We start from the raw sequence: 19865 nt of genomic DNA on the forward strand, positions 1-19865 counted from the left end.
TTACATTATTTTCTTGAGAACAAAATTTCTATGTTACCTGTGAATTGTAGGGGGGAGCACAGGAAAACCAGAAAATCAATTGAGATAGTAGTTCAATATTTGGAGTTATGCTCTTGATAAGTAAAAGCAGTATCAGAGAGAGAAGGTGAAAGAGCATGATATTAGGACTAATAAAAAGGCAGATTCCAGAGCCTACACTGAAAGAGGTACCCGAATTGGTCTCCTTCCTATGAAATTGTATGAACAAGAACTATTTCTGTCAAAGATGTACACACAGATGTACATCTAAGGAGATTTAACTCATGATCCAGAAGAGGCAAAGCAACGGGGAATTTAGTTGCTTCAAATTTATACTTTCTGGTTGCATATTAATCAGAAATTCACCATTCAAGACCTGCATCACCAAGCAGGGCTGACAGCTACGCAGAGATAGTAGAAACTGCAGATGCTGGAGAATCCAAGATAACAAAGTGTAGAGCTGGATGAACACAACAGGCCAAGCAGCATCTTAGGAGCACAAAAGCTGATGTTTTGGTCCTAGACCCTTCAGGCTGGAAACATCAGCTTTTCTGCTCCTAAGATGCTGCTTGGCCTGCTGTGTTCATCCAGTTCCACACTTTGTTATGACAACTACACAGAATGCATTGAAAATGTTCAGCAGGCCTAGCACAATCTGTGGAGACAGGAAGAGTTAATGTTTCAAGTTGATCATGAGTTAAATCTCCTTAGATGTACATCTGTGTGTACATCTTTGACAGAAATAGTTCTTGTTCATACAATTTCATAGGAAGGAGACCAATTCGGGTACCTCTTTCAGTGTAGGCTCTGGAATCTGCCTTTTTATTAGTCCTAATATCATGCTCTTTCACCTTCTCTCTCTGATACTGCTTTTACTTTTCAAGAGCATAACTCCAAATCTGAGTGACCAGATTCTCCAACCCTTCCTGTTTTATTTCAGATTTCCAGCGTCCATATGATTTTGATTTTATTTTACAGTTTCAATAACAAAGTGGCCAAATCCAGTGCCTCAACTTGTAAAGTGTAAAGGAAAATTAATATGTTTCATTAAAACTCGTGGAAGTAACTGTAATTATGACAGAATTATTCTGTCAGAGAATCTATCTTTACTTCTTACATCTGCAGAAAGGACAGTATTTTCTCCATTCAGATCAATTTGCTAATGCTTGCACTTTCATTTGTTCGAGGTCAGACCAGACTGGTTTTGTTTCAGCATATATCAGCTGAGCAGAGGGCATAAACCGATAACAAATCCACAGCTTTTCAAGTGGATAAATTAACCTAAAATGACAAAACTTTCACAAGTCAAACATATCTGCTTCCTCATGCACCAAGCAAAACACTAATGACAAACATAACACATTTACAAACTATGCCTTATGTGCACTCTTGCATCGGGGGAAACAGAAGAAAAAGACCTGGGAAACTTTGCAAGGTGCCACAACTGCACTAGTTATTAGGCCATCTCTAACATTTTCTTTTCTTCTGTGGTTATCTATTTTATTTATGATCGTAACTTATTGAAGTTCAAGACCAAATTGATAAACAAGCTGGGTGTCTAAGAACGGCAACAGAAAAGCGGAGAGAGGAGATAGGGAAAACCATCATAAAGTCAGTAGGACTTTAAACTCGTGAGTCGAGGGGAAGGGAAAGTGAAAGAGACAGGGAGTATGGAGTTAAATGGAAAGATAAGCAACAGGATAGCATGTGTACAGGTGGATTTAAGCTTGAGGCAGACTAGGAATACAGCAAAAAGGAAGGATAGCTTAAGACATCTTGGGATTTCCAACCTCTCTAATAATGACAAGAAAGCTAGCATGAAGACACTTTATCTAAATGCTCGTAGTATTCGCAACAAAGTAGATGAATTAACAGCACAAATCCTCTTGAATGATTATGATGTGATAGGCATCACAGAGACATGGTTGCAGGGAGCTCAGGACTGGCAGTTAAATATCCAAGGATTCACAACATATCAAAAAGACAGGGAGGTGGGCAGAGGGAGTGGGGTTGCCTCTTTAGTTAAGAATGGAATTAAATCTACGGCACTAAAGGACATAGGGCCAGAAGATGTGGAGTCTGTGTGGGTGGAACTGAGGAACCACAAAGGCAAAAAAACTATATACATAGAACATTACAGCACAGTACAGGCCCTTCGGCCCTCGATGTTGTGCCGACCTGTCATACCGATCTCAAGCCCATCTAACCTACACTATTCCATGTACGTCCATATGCTTGTCCAATGACGACTTAAATGTACCTAAAGTTGGCGAATCTACTACCGTTGCAGGAAAAGCGTTCCATTGCCTTGCTACTCTCTGAGTAAAGAAACTACCTCTGACATCTGTCCTATATCTTTCACCCCTCAATTTAAAGCTATGCCCTCTCGTGCTCGCCATCACCATCCTAGGAAAAAGGCTCTCCCTATCCACCCTATCTAACCCTCTGGTTATTTTATATGTTTCAATTAAGTCACCTCTCAACCTTCTTCTCTCTAATGAAAACAGCCTCAAGTCCTTCAGCCTTTCCTCGTAAGACCTTCCCTCCATACCAGGCAACATCCTCGTAAATCTCCTCTGCACCCTTTCCAAAGCTTCCACATCCTTCTTATAATGCGGTGACCAGAACTGTATACAATACTCCAAGTGCGGCCGCACCAGAGTTTTGTACAGCTTCACCATAACCTATTATAATGGGAATTATGTACAGACCTCCTAACAGTGATCAGGACCAGGGGCGCAAGATGCACCTAGAAATAAAGAGGGCATGTCAGAAAGGCAAGGCCACTGTGATCATGGGGGACTTCAATATGCAGGTGGATTGGGTGAATAATGTTGCTGGTGGATCCAAAGAAAGAGAATTCATGGAATGTTAGCAGGATGGCTTTTTGGAACAGATTGTGATGGAGCAGGCTATTCTGGACTTAGTGCTATGTAATCAGCCAGACTTTATAAAAGATCTTAAAGTAAGGGAACACTTAGGAGGCAGCGATCATAAAATGGTAGAGTTCAGTCTGCAGTTTGAAAGAGAGAAGGCAAAATCAGATGTAATGGTGTTACAGTTAAATAAAGATAATTACAGGGGCATGAGAGAGGAATTGATGAAAATCGACTGGAAGCAGCGCCTAGCGGGGAAGACAGTAGAGCAACAATGGCAGGAGTTTCTGGGTGTAATTGAGGACACAGTACAGAGGTTCATCCCAAAGAAAAGAGACATTATCTGGGGTGGGATTAGACAGCCATGGCTGACAAAGGAAGTCCGGAAATATATCAAAGAAAAAGAGACAGCCTATAAAGTGGCCAAGAGCACTGGGAAATCAGAAGATTGGGAAGGCTGCAGAAACAAAATGAGGATAACAAAGAGAGCAATAAGGAAGGAGAGGATTAAATATGAAGGGAGGCTAGCTAGTAATATTAGAAATGATAGTAAAAGCTTCTTTCAATGCATAAGAAACAAACGAGAGGCAAAAGTAGACATTGGGCCGCTCCAAATTGATGCTGGAAGGCTAGTGATGGGAGATAAGGAAAGAGCTGAAGAACTTAATAAGTACAATGCGTCAGTCTTCACAGTGGAAGACATGAGTAGTATCCCAACAATTACGGAGAGTCAGGGGACAGAGTTGAGTATGGTAGGCATTACAAAAGACAAAGTGCTAGAAAAGCTAAAGGGTCTAAAAATTGATAAATCTCCTAGCCCCGATGGGCTACATCCTAGAGATCTGAGGGAGGTGGCTGAGGAAATAGCAGAGGCTTTGCTTGTGATCTTTCAAAAGTGACTGGAGTCAGGGAGAGTCCCAGATGATTGGAAAATTCCTGTTGCAACCCCTTTGTTTCAGAAAGGATCAAGGCAAAAGATGGAAAATTATAGGCCAATTAGCCTAACCTCGGTAGTTGGTAAAATTCTAGAATCCATTGTCAATGATGAGATTTCTAAATTCCTGGACGTGCAGGGTCAGATTAAAACAAGTCAGCATGGTTTTAGTAAGGGGAGGTCATGCCTGACAAACTTGTTAGAATTCTTTGAAGAGGTAACAAGTATGGTAGACCAGGGAAACCCAGTAGATGTTATCTATCTGGACTTCCAAAAGGCCTTTGATACAGTGCCTCACGGGAGGCTGCTGAGCAAGGTGAGGGCCCATGGTGTTCGAGGTGAGCAACTGGCTTGGATTGAGGATTGGTTGTCTGACAGAAGGCAGAGAGTTGGGGTAAAAGGCTCTTTTTTGGAATGGCAACCAGTGATGAGTGGTGTCCCGCAGGGTTCAGTGTTGGGGCCACAGCTGTTCACCTTATATATTAATGATCTGGATGAAGGGACTGGGGGCATTCTGGTGAAGTTTGCCAATGATACGCTGATAGGTGGACAGGCCGGTAGTACTGAGGAGGTGGGGAAGCTGCAGAAAGATTTAGACAGTTTAGGAGAGTGGTCCAGGAAATGGCTGATGAAATTCAATGTGAGTAAATGTGAGGTTTTGTACTTTCGATAAAAGAATACAGGCACGGACTACTTTCTAAATGGTGAGAAAATTCACAAAGCAGAAGTACAAAGGGATCTGGGAGTGTTGGTCCAGGATTCTCTAAAGGTTAACTTGCAGGTAGAGTCCGTAACTAAGAAAGCAAATGTAATGTTGTCGTTTATCTCAAGAAGGTTGGAATGTAAAAGCAGCGATGTGCTTCTGAGGCTTTATAAGGCTCTAGTTAGGCCCCATTTAGAATACCGTGTCCAATTTTGGGCCCCACACCTCAGGAAGGACATAGTAGCCCTGGAGTGTGCCCAGCAGAGATTCACACGGATGATCCCTGGAATGGTAGGTTTAACGTATGATGAACGGCTAAGGATCCTGGGATTGTACTCATTAGAGTTTAGGAGGTTGAGGGCAGATCTAATAGAAACTTACAAGATAATGTATGGCTTAGAAGGGGTGGACACTAGGAAGTCGTTTCCGTTAGGCGGGAAGACTAGGACCTGTGGGCACAGCCTTAAAATCAGAGGGGGTAAATTTAAAACTGAAATGAGACGACATTTCTTCAGCCAGAGAGTGGTGGGCTTGTGGAATTCATTGCCACAGAGTGCGGTGGAGGCCGGGATGTTGGATGCCTTCAAGGCAGAGATCGACAAATTCTTGATCTCACAAGGAATCAAGGGCTACGGGGAGAGTGCAGGGAAGTGGTGTTGAAATGCCCATCAGCTATGATTTAAATGGCGGAGTGGACTTGATGGGCCGAATGGCCTTACTTCCACTCCTATGCCTTATGGTCTTATGGTCTTAAAGGAAAGTTTGGGAAGTTGACTAGAAAGTGGAAGAGAGGTGACTGGACATTGTGTTAATGGAAGATAAAATAAACACAGGAGACCAAAAGTAACAAATACAGAATAAAGGTCATGAAAACAAAATTTTGAATCATTCTAAAGTCAGTGTGTTTCTTAAAAAAAAATGACATTTAAATTTGGTAATTTAGTTTAAAAATCTGGAGAGAGAAACAAGTCAGGCTGAAGGGCCTGCGAATTCTCAGCTTTGATGATGCTTCCATAGTGATGTGAAGTTTAACTCTGGGAGGATACACTTGCAATGGAGGTAATGCAGTGAAGCTTCACCAAATTGGTGGCTGGAATGAGGGGTTGAGTATTAAGGCTGAGCTACCGCAAACAATTAAGAAGGCAAATGAAATGTCAGCCTTCATGACAAGAGATTTTTCGGTTATGTTATCTTACTGCAGTTGTATACAGAACACACCTGGAGTACTGAGTGCACTTTCGATCACCCTTACAGGAGGAAAGATATACTTGACACAGAGGAAGATTCTCCAAATGAAGGACTGTCCTATGCAGAAAGATTAAACAGTCTGGGCCTATATTCTCTAGGGTTTAGAAGAATGATAGGTGATCACATTCAAACGTGCAGAATTCTTTCAAGGATTGACAGAGCAGCAGGGAGGATGTCTCCCCTACTAAGAGCCAGGTGACACAGCTTCATAATAAAGAGCAGACCATTAATCATTAAGGTGAAATTTCTTCACTCAGACAGTGGTGAATCTTTGGAATCTTCAGTGGAGGCATAGCATTTGAGACTGAGATTAATAAATTTTCACATATTGGAAACAACAAAGGATATGGTGATGGTGCACTTGAGGTGTCCTATCCTGCTCGGTTACAGATCAAGGATTCGAAAATGGGCTTAGACGGAACAGCTCATTAGTGACTGAACACCCTCTTTTTGTGCTGTAGATGTTTTATGTTTCTCTGCTTATAAATTGACACTCTCTGTCACACCAGGCTGATCCATAACTAAACTTGCATGAATTTGTTTCTTCCTGAGAGTGAATGCAAAGGACAGTTAAAAATGTTTCATTCTCATTTGGCAAAAACTTCAGAAAGATGGGTACTTCTTAATCTGCACATCTCATAAAGCAAAATTAATAAAATTAATGCGTTAATAAAGGGGATAAAGTTATGTGGGAACTATGCAGGATTTAATTTCCGTTCATGTGAATGAAATGTACCAAAGCAGACTGCTTTGACCAAAGGACCAAAGGACCAAAGAACTGCAGATGCTGGAGAATTCCAAGATAATAAAATGTGAGGCTGGATGAACACAGCAGGCCAAGCAGCATCTCAGGAGCACAAAAGCTGACGTTTCGGGCCTAGACCCTTCATCCTGGATGAAGGGTCTAGGCCCGAAACGTCAGCTTTTGTGCTCCTGAGATGCTGCTTGGCCTGCTGTGTTCATCCAGCCTCACATTTTATTTGCTTTGACCAAAGGATCTATTTCTGTGTTGTAATTTTTACATAATTCCTCCATGGAAACGGTTCGGTTGAAAATACAAGGATGTGAATGAGATGGTTCCTGTAAGGAGATTCCTCAGAAAGCAGTTGTCTCTTAAAGCAGATCTCGATCCTACTTGTGCAGACAACCGTCTGCATCGTAACTGCTAACATTATCTGCATGGATACTGTATTTTGAGGAAAATTGACATTGATGTGCTCATGCAAACTGGAGCTCTATATTGCCCCAAAATGTGACCAGCTGCTGCCTTTAAAGGGGCATCTTGACCTTGTTCACTCAGGCTTCCAACACAATGACCCAACTAGCCCAGCGTGCTTTAGAACTATCGCGTTTAGGACTGATCAATCGGAAAACTGCACACTTAACGTGGCTACATTTAACAGGACCTGAATTCTGATACAGCAGCCAAAAGGATCCCCTCAGAGCAGAGCCCTTCAGGTGGAGAGCAGCAAGGAGAACCAGCATAGACTCCTTTTCACAGACACTAAGTGGCATACATTTCCAGTGTGAATGGTGAAGAGTGGATGAATGTTACTGAATTACGAAGCTGGCTAGTGGGCATTGTGGCAGGCCACTGAAGTGGGCAAAGTGGCTAGCTGATTATGTGTGTCCAGTCCAGTTATGTTAGGTTAGGACTTGTCGGCAGATTGGGGGCTGGTCTGCTTGGCTTGCTGAGGAGCAGTTGGGTGAAGAGGGATAATCAGGTTGGTTTGGGGAGTAGTCAAAGGTTTGGAGGGATTGTTGGGAGTTGAGAAGGTTGTCAGGTATCAGGTGGAAGTCATTACAAGTGACCCAGAAGTCAGTAATGCTGTTATCCATTTATTGCACTAGGTTTAAACCATGTAATATTTCCTCGATAACTATACTGGTAAGTATATCGATTTTGTCTCAGTCTCCTGCTCTAACCTAGAATCAAAGACTTTTACAGAGAGTTCCAGGGAGCAGCAGAATTTATCTTCAGATTTTATGCTTTTTTCCTGACCATCCAGATGGAGTCAGCATGTCGTGATTTCTGCAGAGTCCTGATATGCATCTTGTATCATCCAGTCTCTGATGACCTGGAGACTGGAGGGTCTGAGCTCTTGTTTTAACCCAACCAGGGCTCCCTAGTCACCAGCCAAGCATGGATTTGATTGCCACAAGATCTCACAAGAGGAAAAGAGACACTGCCATCAGAAACTCTGCTGGTTTTGGTGCAGCTGTCCATAAGGACATCATTTCATGCCCACTGTCATATTCTCCAATCTAAAAACTCACAAACTCCTCTTCCCTTTCCTATCTGTGCTCTGTATTTGATCATTTTATACTGGCTTATTTGCCCTCAACTGTTTTCTTGGGAAGGTCTATCAACAAAGATCTGATTTGAGAGAAGAGAAACAATGTTGACAGTAAGGTAGGCAAAGGTGCAGGAAAAGGTGAAATCATTATGGAAAATTGATAGCCTAATCCATTGGCAAGGGGAGCTTTGTAAATCCTACACATACACGATCAAGGTAGAAGCCGTTCCTCAGGGCAGCCAAAGACCTGAATGCCGCCTATCAGTTTTTTCCTCAAACCATTGCTGGCAACCAAGTACCTCCCTGTCCTGAGCCAATATTCCCTCTTGCCATCTTAACAATCAACCACGAGCTGCCTCTGATTTTGAGTCTGCCCAGCCTCTACATTCGACACACTCACCAATCTGACTGCCTGCTCAAAAAGGGAAATTAGCTCTGATGCTGATTATTTCTTTAAATTCGGTGTTTCAGCTGCTTCAGACACTATGTAATCAATAAGGTTCAGAGTGCGAGTTCTCCTCTTTTCTCTCAGTATGGCATCAAACAATTTATAGGTTGCAGGTCCATCAGGAGTAAGGCAGTGAAAGCACTGCCTTCAAACGCAGCCAAAGGTATGGGAACAATTCTGTCGGGTTTCTCAACGTTACTGGTATTTGTTACAACCTGCTGGGTGGGTGCTAATTTAGCAGTGGGATGAACACTGGTCCAAGAATGACTATGAATGCTGGAATTCTCTATCTGGAATCAGACTGGAATGAGATCCTACCTCATTACTTCAGGGAAGAAAGCAAAGAGAAGAGAACCGAGAAATTTTCAAAGCAAAGGGAGTACATGAAATAAAACATCAAGGCCATGAAATTCTCCTGATGTTCCACTTCAACTTCAGCATAAAGTCAGTGGAAAGCTAGTAGAAACAGTGAAAGCCATTGGAGAGAGACAACACAGCCTGGTGACCTCTGGCCCATGGGTACATTATCATGGATGTCCAAACATACATCAATCTGAGGACTTCAAGCTTTCAATCAGTTAAGGATTACAGCAGGACTAGTAAACAAACAAAAGATTGCAAGGGTGGCAAGAGTTCAAAATGGCTTCTTCTAACACAGAAATCATTTGTTAATAAAGGAAAGGGTTCCTTCACTGTCAGAAATAATTTTGATAGCAAGAACCTTTCTTCAGAATCGGGGCTTGATTTGACAGAGACATTGGATTAGGCATTCAATGATCCTCTACACACTCAAAGAATGCACAAACCTCATAATTGTTATTACCAAACTTCTTGTTTTAGTGTTCATGAACTGAATGTATATACAGTGATACCAATGGAAGATTCAAACCCCCAATGGACATCTAACTTTAATTGTTCTGAAGGATGTGTGCATTTAAGTTACATGCATTGTCTATAATAATATTTCAGGCACAACAGCAGTAATATGATAGAACATTATTGAAACTCTTTCTGATGATTTTATCCAGTGCCAGGGACACCAATCAGTAATTTGTGTTTGAATCTAACACTGGATCATGTACATGGTTTGAACCAGAGTAGATCTTTGCATGCTGACCACTGGAACACAGAATTGTGAGCCTGCGGTCATCTATTATATTAGGCAGTCGTGAATCATTTTCTGTCACCATTAGGATATGGATTGGCAATCAATCCTGACATGTCTTCTTTCTATACCTGTTGTAATTACCTGGGCTGTCCTGACATGCACGCAATTAATTATTTGCTTTACAAAAATTAAAACAGCAACCTGATGAAACTGACAGAGTACAAAGAACGTAGATCAAAGAACAGTACAGGAACAGGCCCTTAAGCCAACCAAGACTGTGCCAACTCATGATACTTTTCTCAACAAAAACCTTTTGCCTCTATGCGGTCTGTATTCCTTTATTCCCAGCATAGTCATACATCTGTCAAGATGCCTCTTTACTATTGTTACTGTATCCACTTTCAACACCTCCTCCTCTAGCAGCACATTCCAGACACCTACCACCCTCTATGTAAATAATTTTCCACTCACATCGCCTTAAAACTTAGCGCTTTTACCTCAAACTTATGCACCCTCATTATTGACACCTCTACCCTGGGAAAAAGACTCTGACAATTTATTCTATCCATGCTTCTTATAATTTTGTAAACTTTGCTTGTAAACTTTGAGTACCTCTATGTTCATTGGGAAAGGCATTATTCCTTGCTGTTTCTGAAGAAAGTTTGTGACTCTCCCTGTAGGATTGTGCACAGACTTTCCAATGCTTCTGGAGTCTACCAAACCAAGCCCCTTAAGCACAAGGAGGAAGATATTTTGTCCACCAAATCGTACAAACTGTTGGCTAACAGCACTCGGGAGGGTCCACAACTCCGAGGGTTGAGAAAATTGAAAAAAAATGAAATTTACAGAGATATTTATTAAAACATACAAAGTGGGAAGAAAACAGTAATCCCAAATTAGAAATGTTTCGATATCTACATAGCTCATATCTTACAAACTTACCAGGAAAAATAACAGTGTCCTGCAAACACTCCATTACGTAGACCATTTTCAGGAAAATCCAGTTCCACTCCAAAGCAAATTTCGGGCACCATAGGCAAACCACCAATATACTTCACCAGACCTGCTCCAATTTTGCCACTTGGCAATATAACTTTAACTCTGTGTCCAATCTGTATATCCAAGACAGAGCGAGGTGCATATGCTTTCAGGGGTCGATCATGTCCAAGGTCAGCCTTATATCTGAGAGAGAAAAAGACAAAATGGAACCACATTTTAGCTTTGCCAGGCGTCTCGATTATGCAGTTGGTTGTTTTTGGATGTGCTATGTTGATGCTTAGGTCTCAGCATGGAATAGTTACCAACTGGAGACATTGAAGACAATTTTGACCTCGGCTGATATCCTGCACACACATAAAATCACATGCACAGCCCCCCAAATGCATACCCTCAAAATGTGCTTGCCTCTTGCACATATTGACACACATTTTGTCATAAAGGTGAGCATGGACCTGGGAAAATATACTGGCAACCCTGGTGGTCAGAGAATGGTGTATGGAATATACCTGAAGAAGAAAGGAAAAATAACATACTACATTTATCATGAGGGAAGTATGACCAAAATGGAATTCAGTCATTGACACAGAAACTAAAAGCAACAGTACAGTCACACAATATGATCCAGACTAAATAACATAGATCTGGGTGTTCTTGGACACTAGTTAATGCAAGTAGAATGGAAGGAGCAACAAATAATTAGGAAGGCAAATGATATATTGACCTTAAAAGCCGAAAGAACTGCAGATTCTGTAAATCAGAAACAGAAACAGAAAATGCCGGAAAAGCTCAGCAGGCCTGGCAACATCTGTGAAGAGAAATCAGTTTTAATGCTCTGGGTAGAGTGACTCTTCCTCTGATCCCCAGAAATACTTGCCTTCATTGGAAGAGGATTTGAGTTCCAAAGTGGGGATGTCTTATGGAAGTCGTACAAGTTATTGGTGGGTCTGCGCCCAGGGCACTGTGAACAGTTTTGGTCTCCTTACCTAGCAAAGGATATACTTGCCACAGAAGGAGGTTCACTGGGCTGATACCAGGGATGCCAGGACTCTCCTGTAAGGAGGCGTTAGTTCAACTGAGCAGTATTCATCTGAGTTTAGAAGGATGACAGGGCATCTCATTGAAACATATAGAAGTCTAACAGGTCTGGACAGACTAGATATAGGGAGGATGTTTCCCCTGGTGGGGGAGTCTAGAACCAGGGGTCACAGTCTTGGGATATGGGTGTAGATCATTTAGGACAAAGATGAGGAAATGTTTTGTGCAAACAGTATTATTCACTTCCACAATCACAGAACATATTCAAGAAGGAGATAGCTAAATATTTAGACTTTAAAGACACCAAGGCATATGGGGGAAAGTGAGAACATAGCATTGAGATAGACGACCAGCCATGCTGTGGTTGGTTGGCTTGCCAAGCTGGTTCGTTGTTCCACAGACGTTTCATCACCCTGCTGGGTAGCATCATCAGTGCAGCCTCCGATGAAGCGCTGGTGTGTTTTCCCACCTGGACCCCAGACTTTAAACACCAGGTGGGAAAACACAATGGCACTTCACCAGAGACTGCACTGGTAACGTTACCCAGCAGGGTGATGAAACGTCTGTGGAACAACAAACCAGCTTGGCGAGCCAACCAGCCACAATATCTACAACCCGAGCTACAGACTTACTCAAGAACATCAGCCATGATTGTATTGAGTGATGGAACAGGCCTGAAGGGGAAATGCCCTGTTCCTGCCCTAGTTTCTGTGTTTTGGAAGTGGTTGTGGCAGAGTGTAGTGTATATTGGTATGTACAAGTGATCCATTGTTGTTGTTTTGACCTCTTTTATTGAAAGCATTGAATGCGCATTGCCATCACGAGACATTGGTGCAATCCTTCTTTGTGAAGCATCCTATATCAGAATAACGCTAAAGGTGGGATATACAGCCAGATACAGCCAACTCTCTTCTGCGAAATTGTTGCAGGGGATTGCCTGAAACTCAGCCTTATTAGCTGAACCTACATAGACAAAGTGAGTAGAATTGCTGTTGTTGATATGGGCAGCAAGTGTGCTGAGTTCGGACGGCATAAGCACACTCACAAGAGAGGATGTAAAACACAAAATCACACTCTGTTAATAGCAAGACCCTGTAATTAGAACAATTGTTGCAAATATCACTGAAGAGGACACGGCAATTTTACTGGTCATCAGTTGTTGATGAGCCTGAAGTTACCCTTTCAATCAGAGCTGATTTTGGAACACTCTATTATTATTACCATACCTGTTGCTTTCTTCCAGATGACTTAGCAACTGAACTGAACTCAATTTGACATAAACAGAACATTTAAACTCTGGGAGGCTCTGAAAGCACCTGTTCGCTGTCATTCTTACTCAGGGCCAGGTTTTACAGTAGAAACAATAGCAAAGGTAACAGCACTCTATCACTTACATGCAAATTACAGAAGGGTGTTAATACATTGGAAACTATTAGAGAAGGTTTATTAGACTAATACCTGGAATAACTGGAGGTGCCGGTGTTGGGCAGGGGTGGACAAGATCAGAAATCAGGCTCCAGGTTATAGCCCAACAGGTTTATTCGAAAACACAATCTTTCAGAGCCTCACTCCTCCTGCAGGTGTTAGTGAGAGAGGTCGTATCAGGCATAGAATGAGTGGATTGCCCTAGGAAGTAAGGCTAGGTAGTCCAGGCCTGTATCGTCTGGAGTTTAGAAGAGTCAGAGGTAACTTCGTTGGAACATTAAAGATCCCGAGGGGATTTGACCCAAGCGCTATTGAAAGCTTGTTTCCTTTTGTGGAAGAATCTAGAAATAGGAGTCATAGTTTAAAATAATAGGTCACCAATTAAGATAGAGATAAGAAAACATTATTTTCTCCAAGAGAATTGTAAGTACTTGGAATTTTTTTCCTCAAAAGGCAGTGGATGAAGAATTTTTAAATATTTTAAAGGAGGAGGTAGATAGATTCTTGATTACTAAGAGGATGAAAGATAATCAGGGAAATGCAGGAATTTAGATTCATGGTTAAAATCAGATCAGCCATGATTTTATTGAATGGCAGAGCAAGTTTAACAGGCTGACTGGCTTACTCTCATTCCTTGTTCATTTGTGCCTTTGAATATTCGGCACACCGTCTGGTTCCTGACTCCAATACAATCTATGCAGTGTGGAAGCAGGCCATTTTTCCCACTGAGTCCACACCAACCCTCCGAAGAGCATCCCACCCACACCTACCCTCTACCCTATCCCTGTAACCTTGCATTTCCCACGGCCAATCCACCTTGTCTTTGGACTATGGGAGGAAACTGAAGCATCTGGGGAGACTCACACAGCAACAGGGAGAATATGCAAACTCCACACAGATAGTTGGCAGATGGTGGTATCGAACCCAGGTACCTGATGCTTCAAGGCAGCAGTGCTAACCACTGAGCCACCAGTCTGGCGTTCTATAATGTCCCAAACACTGTGAATTTCCCGTTTTTACATTATACATACCGAATGAGCTCACCAATATATGTTATGACTGCTAAGTTCCAATTGAAGTCCTATTTAATAGCATGACAATCGTGAAATGTTGCCAGGACAATCCCTGTAACACTGGCAATTAACATTTAGGCCCTCAGTACTCAAAAAAAGACTATTGTTAGACATTTAGATATAAAACAATTACATTTCTGTCTCTTTTATTTCCTCTCTACTAATCCCATCTCTTTCCCTCTTTCCTTTTGCTTTTTCTATATTATTTGACCTTGAATTCACTGCTCTTAAATGAATTTCCTGGTTCAGGTTTGGGATAATCAAGGTTATAATCTCAATCTAATTTATTATGGAAAACACTGTTGCTTGCCCTGTTCATACAGGTCTCAATTGTACAGAGCTGTTGTGGTTCAATGACTAACTTCTAAGGCAGCAGAAAGCATGTGAACAGCTGGCTCGATCCAGCTCCAAGTTTCATCATGCGGCTGCAGTGTAGTAACCGCCTAACAAAATTCACAACCATAACTTGCAGGTCATTTCATTACTGCTTCCATGCAGCAAATGTAATAATTTTACCATTGGGAGATGGTTGTAGTGATTGGAACAAGGTCAGACAGGTGGATCTCACAGAATCTGAGTTCCTTGATTAGGGCTGTTAACCAGGTCCAATCGAGGATCCCTGGCTGACAGATGGAAAAAGGAATGTCAGTGGTTGTGTGCACTCTAGGAGCTGAAATGGAGCTAACAGGGTCAGCATTATGTACTATGCATGTTTAAATGAAGGGTGACTTGGTGACAATATTCCGGCCTTAGTGGAGTTATTTCAATGGTGGAGTAAAGGTGATGTCACCATAATAGTGTCCTTCAGAGCACCAAGTCATCAGCAATGTGTTTGACTCTTAATTCTCTGCTGTAATGGCCTGGCAAGCTAGTCAAGGGAAATTAGGTGTGGGCAACAAATACTGGCCTTCCCAATCGTGTACATTACCGAAATGGGAAAAAAAGGAAAAAAAAGTCTGGCAATGTTTTGAAGCAAGCAAATACACCTTGCATTTATATGGCACTTGTGTTGAACACAATGTCTCAAAGCACCTTGAAACCATATCAAGTTTTTTTTAAGAGTGGTCAGGGTTGGGGTGACATGGTGGCTGAGGTTGGCACTGCTAACTCATAGCGCCAGGGACCCAGTTTTGATTCCAGCCTCATGCAAATGTCTGTGTGGAGAATGAAAACTCTTCCTGCGTCTATAAGGATTTTTGCTAGATGCTCCGGTTTCCTCCCACAGTCTAAAGATTGGCAAGTTAGGTGGATTGGCCATGTTAAATTGCCTGTAATATCCAGGGATATGCAGGCTAGGTGGGTTAGCCATGGGAAATGAGAATTGTACGGATAGGGTAGGGGGTGGGTCTGGGTGGGATGATCTTGAAAGGGTCGGTATATGTCATAGAATCCCTACTGTTTGGAAACAGGCCATTTGGCCCAACAAGTCCACATCGACTCTCCGAAGAGTTTTCCACCCAGAATCATCTCCCTATGCCATCCCTGTAACCCTGCAATTCCCATGGCCAATCCATATAACCTGCACATCTTTGGACTGTTGGAGGAACCGAAGCAACTTGATAAAACCCAGCTGAAGCAGGGAGAATGTGCAAACTCTACACAGAGAGTGAATGGCATGTTTCCACACTGTAGGGCTTATATGATGATTTTAATTCAAGAAATGCAGCACTCAATTTGAACTCAGCAAAACTCACTCCCACAATGAGAAATGGGATAATGACCAGATTATCAGACTTTGTGAAGGCAATTTGAGGGGTAAATATGGGTCAGGATTCAAATAGTGAGATAATGCAAGTATTCTTTTATACCTCCTTATCAGCTAGGTTAGGGCTAGAGTTGAGAGTTAGAGTTAGGGTTATCGTTAGGGTCCTCAGCATAACATTTCATCCAGAAAATAGGACTTCTATCAGTGTATCTAGAATTCACCTTCAGTTCTGTTAGCCTTGATTTTTGAGTCCAGAAACTTGGGACTCAGAGCGTGGAAGCTACAAATTGCACCAGAGCAGGTCAGTGAGTTGTGATGTAAAAGTCTATTCTGTACAATGATGCCAACATCACAAATACAATCCCCAAACTTTTCTGATTTGAATTGGAATCCCTATTTCTAATCCAGAAAGTCTAAAAGTTGCCCATTAACCTTTACAGGAGTTTTCTGGCTTAAAATCCAAGTCAGATTTTTAATAATGGAAGCAGGCCAGCAAATTACACAGAAAATGGCAGAATGGGTTGATGCTGAGGCTAATCCCCGTTGATACCAATAGCTGCCATACTCTGTGATTTAAAGGTCATGAAGCCACTTGACAAGAACTGAGATCACTTATGTGTTCTAAGTAAGAAAGGGCCTAGGGTATCAGGGTTGGGGGCTAAGTGGGCAAATGAGTGGGGATATAAGATAACAGGTTGATGAGGTGGTACCGATGCCAGGCAGGTGAGAGAATTAGGGTACCAGGTAGGGAAGGGTGAGTGAGAGACAGGGCACAGGTTGGTGAGGGGCAATGTGTCTACTGAATGAGAGGTATTGGTGCATAGTATGACAGGTTGGTCAAGAGGAAGGATTACCAGTCATTGGGGCCAGGGTGTTGGGTAGGTGAGGACTGGGGTGGGGGAGTTTAGGGTGCTGGGTAGGTGAGGACTGGGGTAGGGGAGTTTAGGGTGTTGGGTAGGTGAGGACTAGGGTAGGGTAGTTTAGGGTGTTGGGTAGGTGAGGACTGGGTAGGGGAGTTTAGGGTGCAGAGGAGATGAGGACTGGGGTGGAGGAGTTTAGGGTGTTGGGTAGGTGAAGATTGGGGTAGGGTAGTTTAGGGTGTTGGGTAGGTGAGGACTGGGGTGGGGGAGTTTAGGGTGTTGGGTAGGTGAAGACTGGGTAGGGGAGTTGAGGGTGTTGGGTAGGTGAGGACTGGGGTGGGGGAGTTTAGGGTGTTGGGTAGGTGAGGACTGGGTAGGGGAGTTTAGGGTGTTGGGTAGGTGAGGATTGGGGTGGGGGAGTTTAGGGTGTTGGGTAGGTGAGGACTGGGGTGGGGGAGTTTAGGGTGTTGGGTAGGTGAGGACTGGGTAGGGGAGTTTAGGGTGTTGGGTAGGTGAGGACTGGGGTGGGGGAGTTTAGGGTGTTGGGTAGGTGAGGACTGGGGTGGGGGAGTTTAGGGTGTTGGGTAGGTGAGGACTGGGTAGGGGAGTTTAGGGTGTTGGGTAGGTGAGGACTGGGGTGGGGGAGTTTAGGGTGTTGGGTAGGTGGCGACTGCGGTAGGGGAGTTTTGAACAGAGGAGATGTGAGGAGCCAGATGAGTTACCCAGGGGACTTTTAGTAGCAGTGGGACGTGGAAGTTGGGAGTTGTCTGTGTGAGTCAATTGCAAGGCTCATTATTGGGGTAGTAGGTGGGACAGGAAGTTAGCAGTTGAGTCAGGAGGGATATAGTCAGGTCAGATCTGGTGCACAGGTGGGTGTCTGTGGGATGAGTTGGGATAAGGATTAGGGTTGGAGTAGGATGGGTAAGTAGACTGTCAACTGGGAGTCAGCGGTCAGGGTGGATGGGGATTGTTTTGCATCCAGCAAGTGGCTTCCATCAGTTGTCAATGAGAGAGTTTGGTTGGCCATGATGTGGAGGTGCTGGTGTTGGACTGGGGTGAGCAAGGTCAGAGATGACACAACACCAGGCTATAATCCAACAGGTTTATTTGAAAACACAAGTTTTCAAAGCCTCAGTCCTCCTTCAGGTTTTAGTGAGATAGGTAGTAGTAGACACAGATTATATAAGTATAAGATCAAAAGTTCACCACTGATGAGGATGTACTGAACAAATTTAAGATGCTGTTAAATCTTTAGTCAGTCAGAAGGTTTTAATTGATTAATATGCATATGTAAATCTCTGAATTCCTTTCAAGTCATAGTCCTGAAGGTTTTATGAGTGTAAGGAAGTGGTGAAATTTAGGTCAAAAAATGATATTAGGTGCAAGACCTTGTTTAGAATCTGTTTGTGTTTTAGTTTAGAGCCAGACTGGTTTTATCTATAAAGTAGGAATTTATTAAATGCTATATTGACTGACCGGTCTATAAATTGTGTGCTTTTTGTTGGCGAGGGCTCTGCCTGAATAGTTACCCAGGAAATGGAGCAAGTTTTAATTTCTCTAACATTCACTGACCAAATCTCAAGTAAGACAAAACCTTCAAAGATTCTAATAATAACTCAGAGCTGGGCAGTTTTTCAGTGTTCCAGAGGCTGGGCAATGGCCCAATGGAAGTTTTAATTTTCTGGGCATTTGCTGGGGTGTAGAAATCCCCTGCAGTCACAACACATAATGCAAGTCGACAGTTAAGTAAGGCCATTTCAGGGAGCAATTATGAGCCAATAACATTGCTGTGAATTTGGATTTATATACAGGTCAAATCTGGCAAGGAATCACAGATTTTCTTCCCGAAGCAAACCATAACAAAAATTGCTGAAAAAGCTCAACAGGTCAGGCGGCATCTTTGGAGAGAAATCAGAGTTTATACTTCATGCCCAATGACCCTTCCTCAGGACTGCAAGGTTCACTTGACCCAAAACGTTAGCTGTGATTTCTCTCCATAGAAGCTGCCAGACCTGTTGAGCTCTTCTTGTTTTTGTTTCTGATTTACAGCATCTGCAGTTCTTTCGGTTTCCATCCCTACGAGTATGCAATATTGTATGTCTGCATCCAATAAGCAGCCCCACAAAAATGCAGCACTATTTTTCTTGGCTTTGTAGATTTTTCTCGTCAGAGATAATTGAGATAAAGTGGAAAGAAATCCACCAATACACAAACGGAAACAAATACATCATCTACCTGTACAGTAGGTAAACATCAAGATGAGAATTTTAAGTATCAAGTGACATGTTTGAATTTTTAACCCAAACAAAAGCTGGCAAGTATAATGCTGACATGTAAGGACAAAAAACATGTTATTGACTTTTTCATTGAAAGAAAAACTTGTGCTCTGGTGACCTCAGGATTTCAGGAAAGATATCACAGTTAATTAAAAGCTTTTTGAAGTGTACTGTTGTTGCTTCATGGGAGTTGCAGCAGCCAGCTCACATACAACATGGTCTAACAAACACTGCAATAACTATCAAATTGCTTCATGTAATCTTTTTACTGGCACTTCATTCTAAAGTGCGAGCAACTTATAACAAAGGTTACATGACTATTGTAAGTGACACATTTACAGTATCCTTACAAAAGCATTTACCCAAACAGCCTCCTTTACAGTTACAATTACCCAATAAAGAGAAATGTATAAATTATGAACAAACACTGTGTGTTTATTCCAGTCAGTGCCACATATGTCTATTCCAGCACATACACATCATCAGTAATCTCCATAACATTCAGATCTTTCAATAGCACATGTATGAGTTGGTGTTTGCAGTTCATCTGATACATGTTCATTCCAGGACTGAAATTCCTTCTCCAGGGAGTGCTGGTCCCATTCCAAGTGCAGTTGCTAAGGTAACCGTTGTTTGATTCTAGTAAAAATTGCTTTTTGATTCAATGCCACTGCATATCCTTACAAGTGAGCTTGCATAGAGGTTCACATTCTGATGATAAATGAGACAAGAGATTTGTTAGAAAGTTCACAAATCCAATGAGTCATTGCATCATTTTTCTATCTGTTGGTTGTTGCATTTCTGCTGTAGCTTGTCAGGATCCAGATGAAGTCCTTTTGCTGTCAACAGATATCAATGTA

General features: G+C 42.4%; 1 protein-coding gene across 1 annotated transcript in view; it reads right to left on the minus strand.

The window, feature by feature from the left end:
- Positions 1–1060: 1060 nt before the first annotated feature.
- Positions 1061–19865, minus strand: part of LOC125465063 (uncharacterized) — a 60097-nt gene continuing 41292 nt past the window's right edge. The window contains exons 7-8 of the mRNA XM_048558146.2: positions 10575–10814; positions 1061–1299 (exon numbers count right to left, since the gene is read on the minus strand). Coding sequence (XP_048414103.1) covers positions 1170–1299; positions 10575–10814 — 370 coding nt within the window. The 3' untranslated portion in view covers positions 1061–1169. The remainder of the gene's footprint in view (positions 1300–10574; positions 10815–19865) is intronic.

Source organism: Stegostoma tigrinum, chromosome 24 (assembly GCF_030684315.1).
Source record: "Stegostoma tigrinum isolate sSteTig4 chromosome 24, sSteTig4.hap1, whole genome shotgun sequence".
NCBI classification, from domain to species: Eukaryota; Metazoa; Chordata; class Chondrichthyes; order Orectolobiformes; family Stegostomatidae; genus Stegostoma; species Stegostoma tigrinum.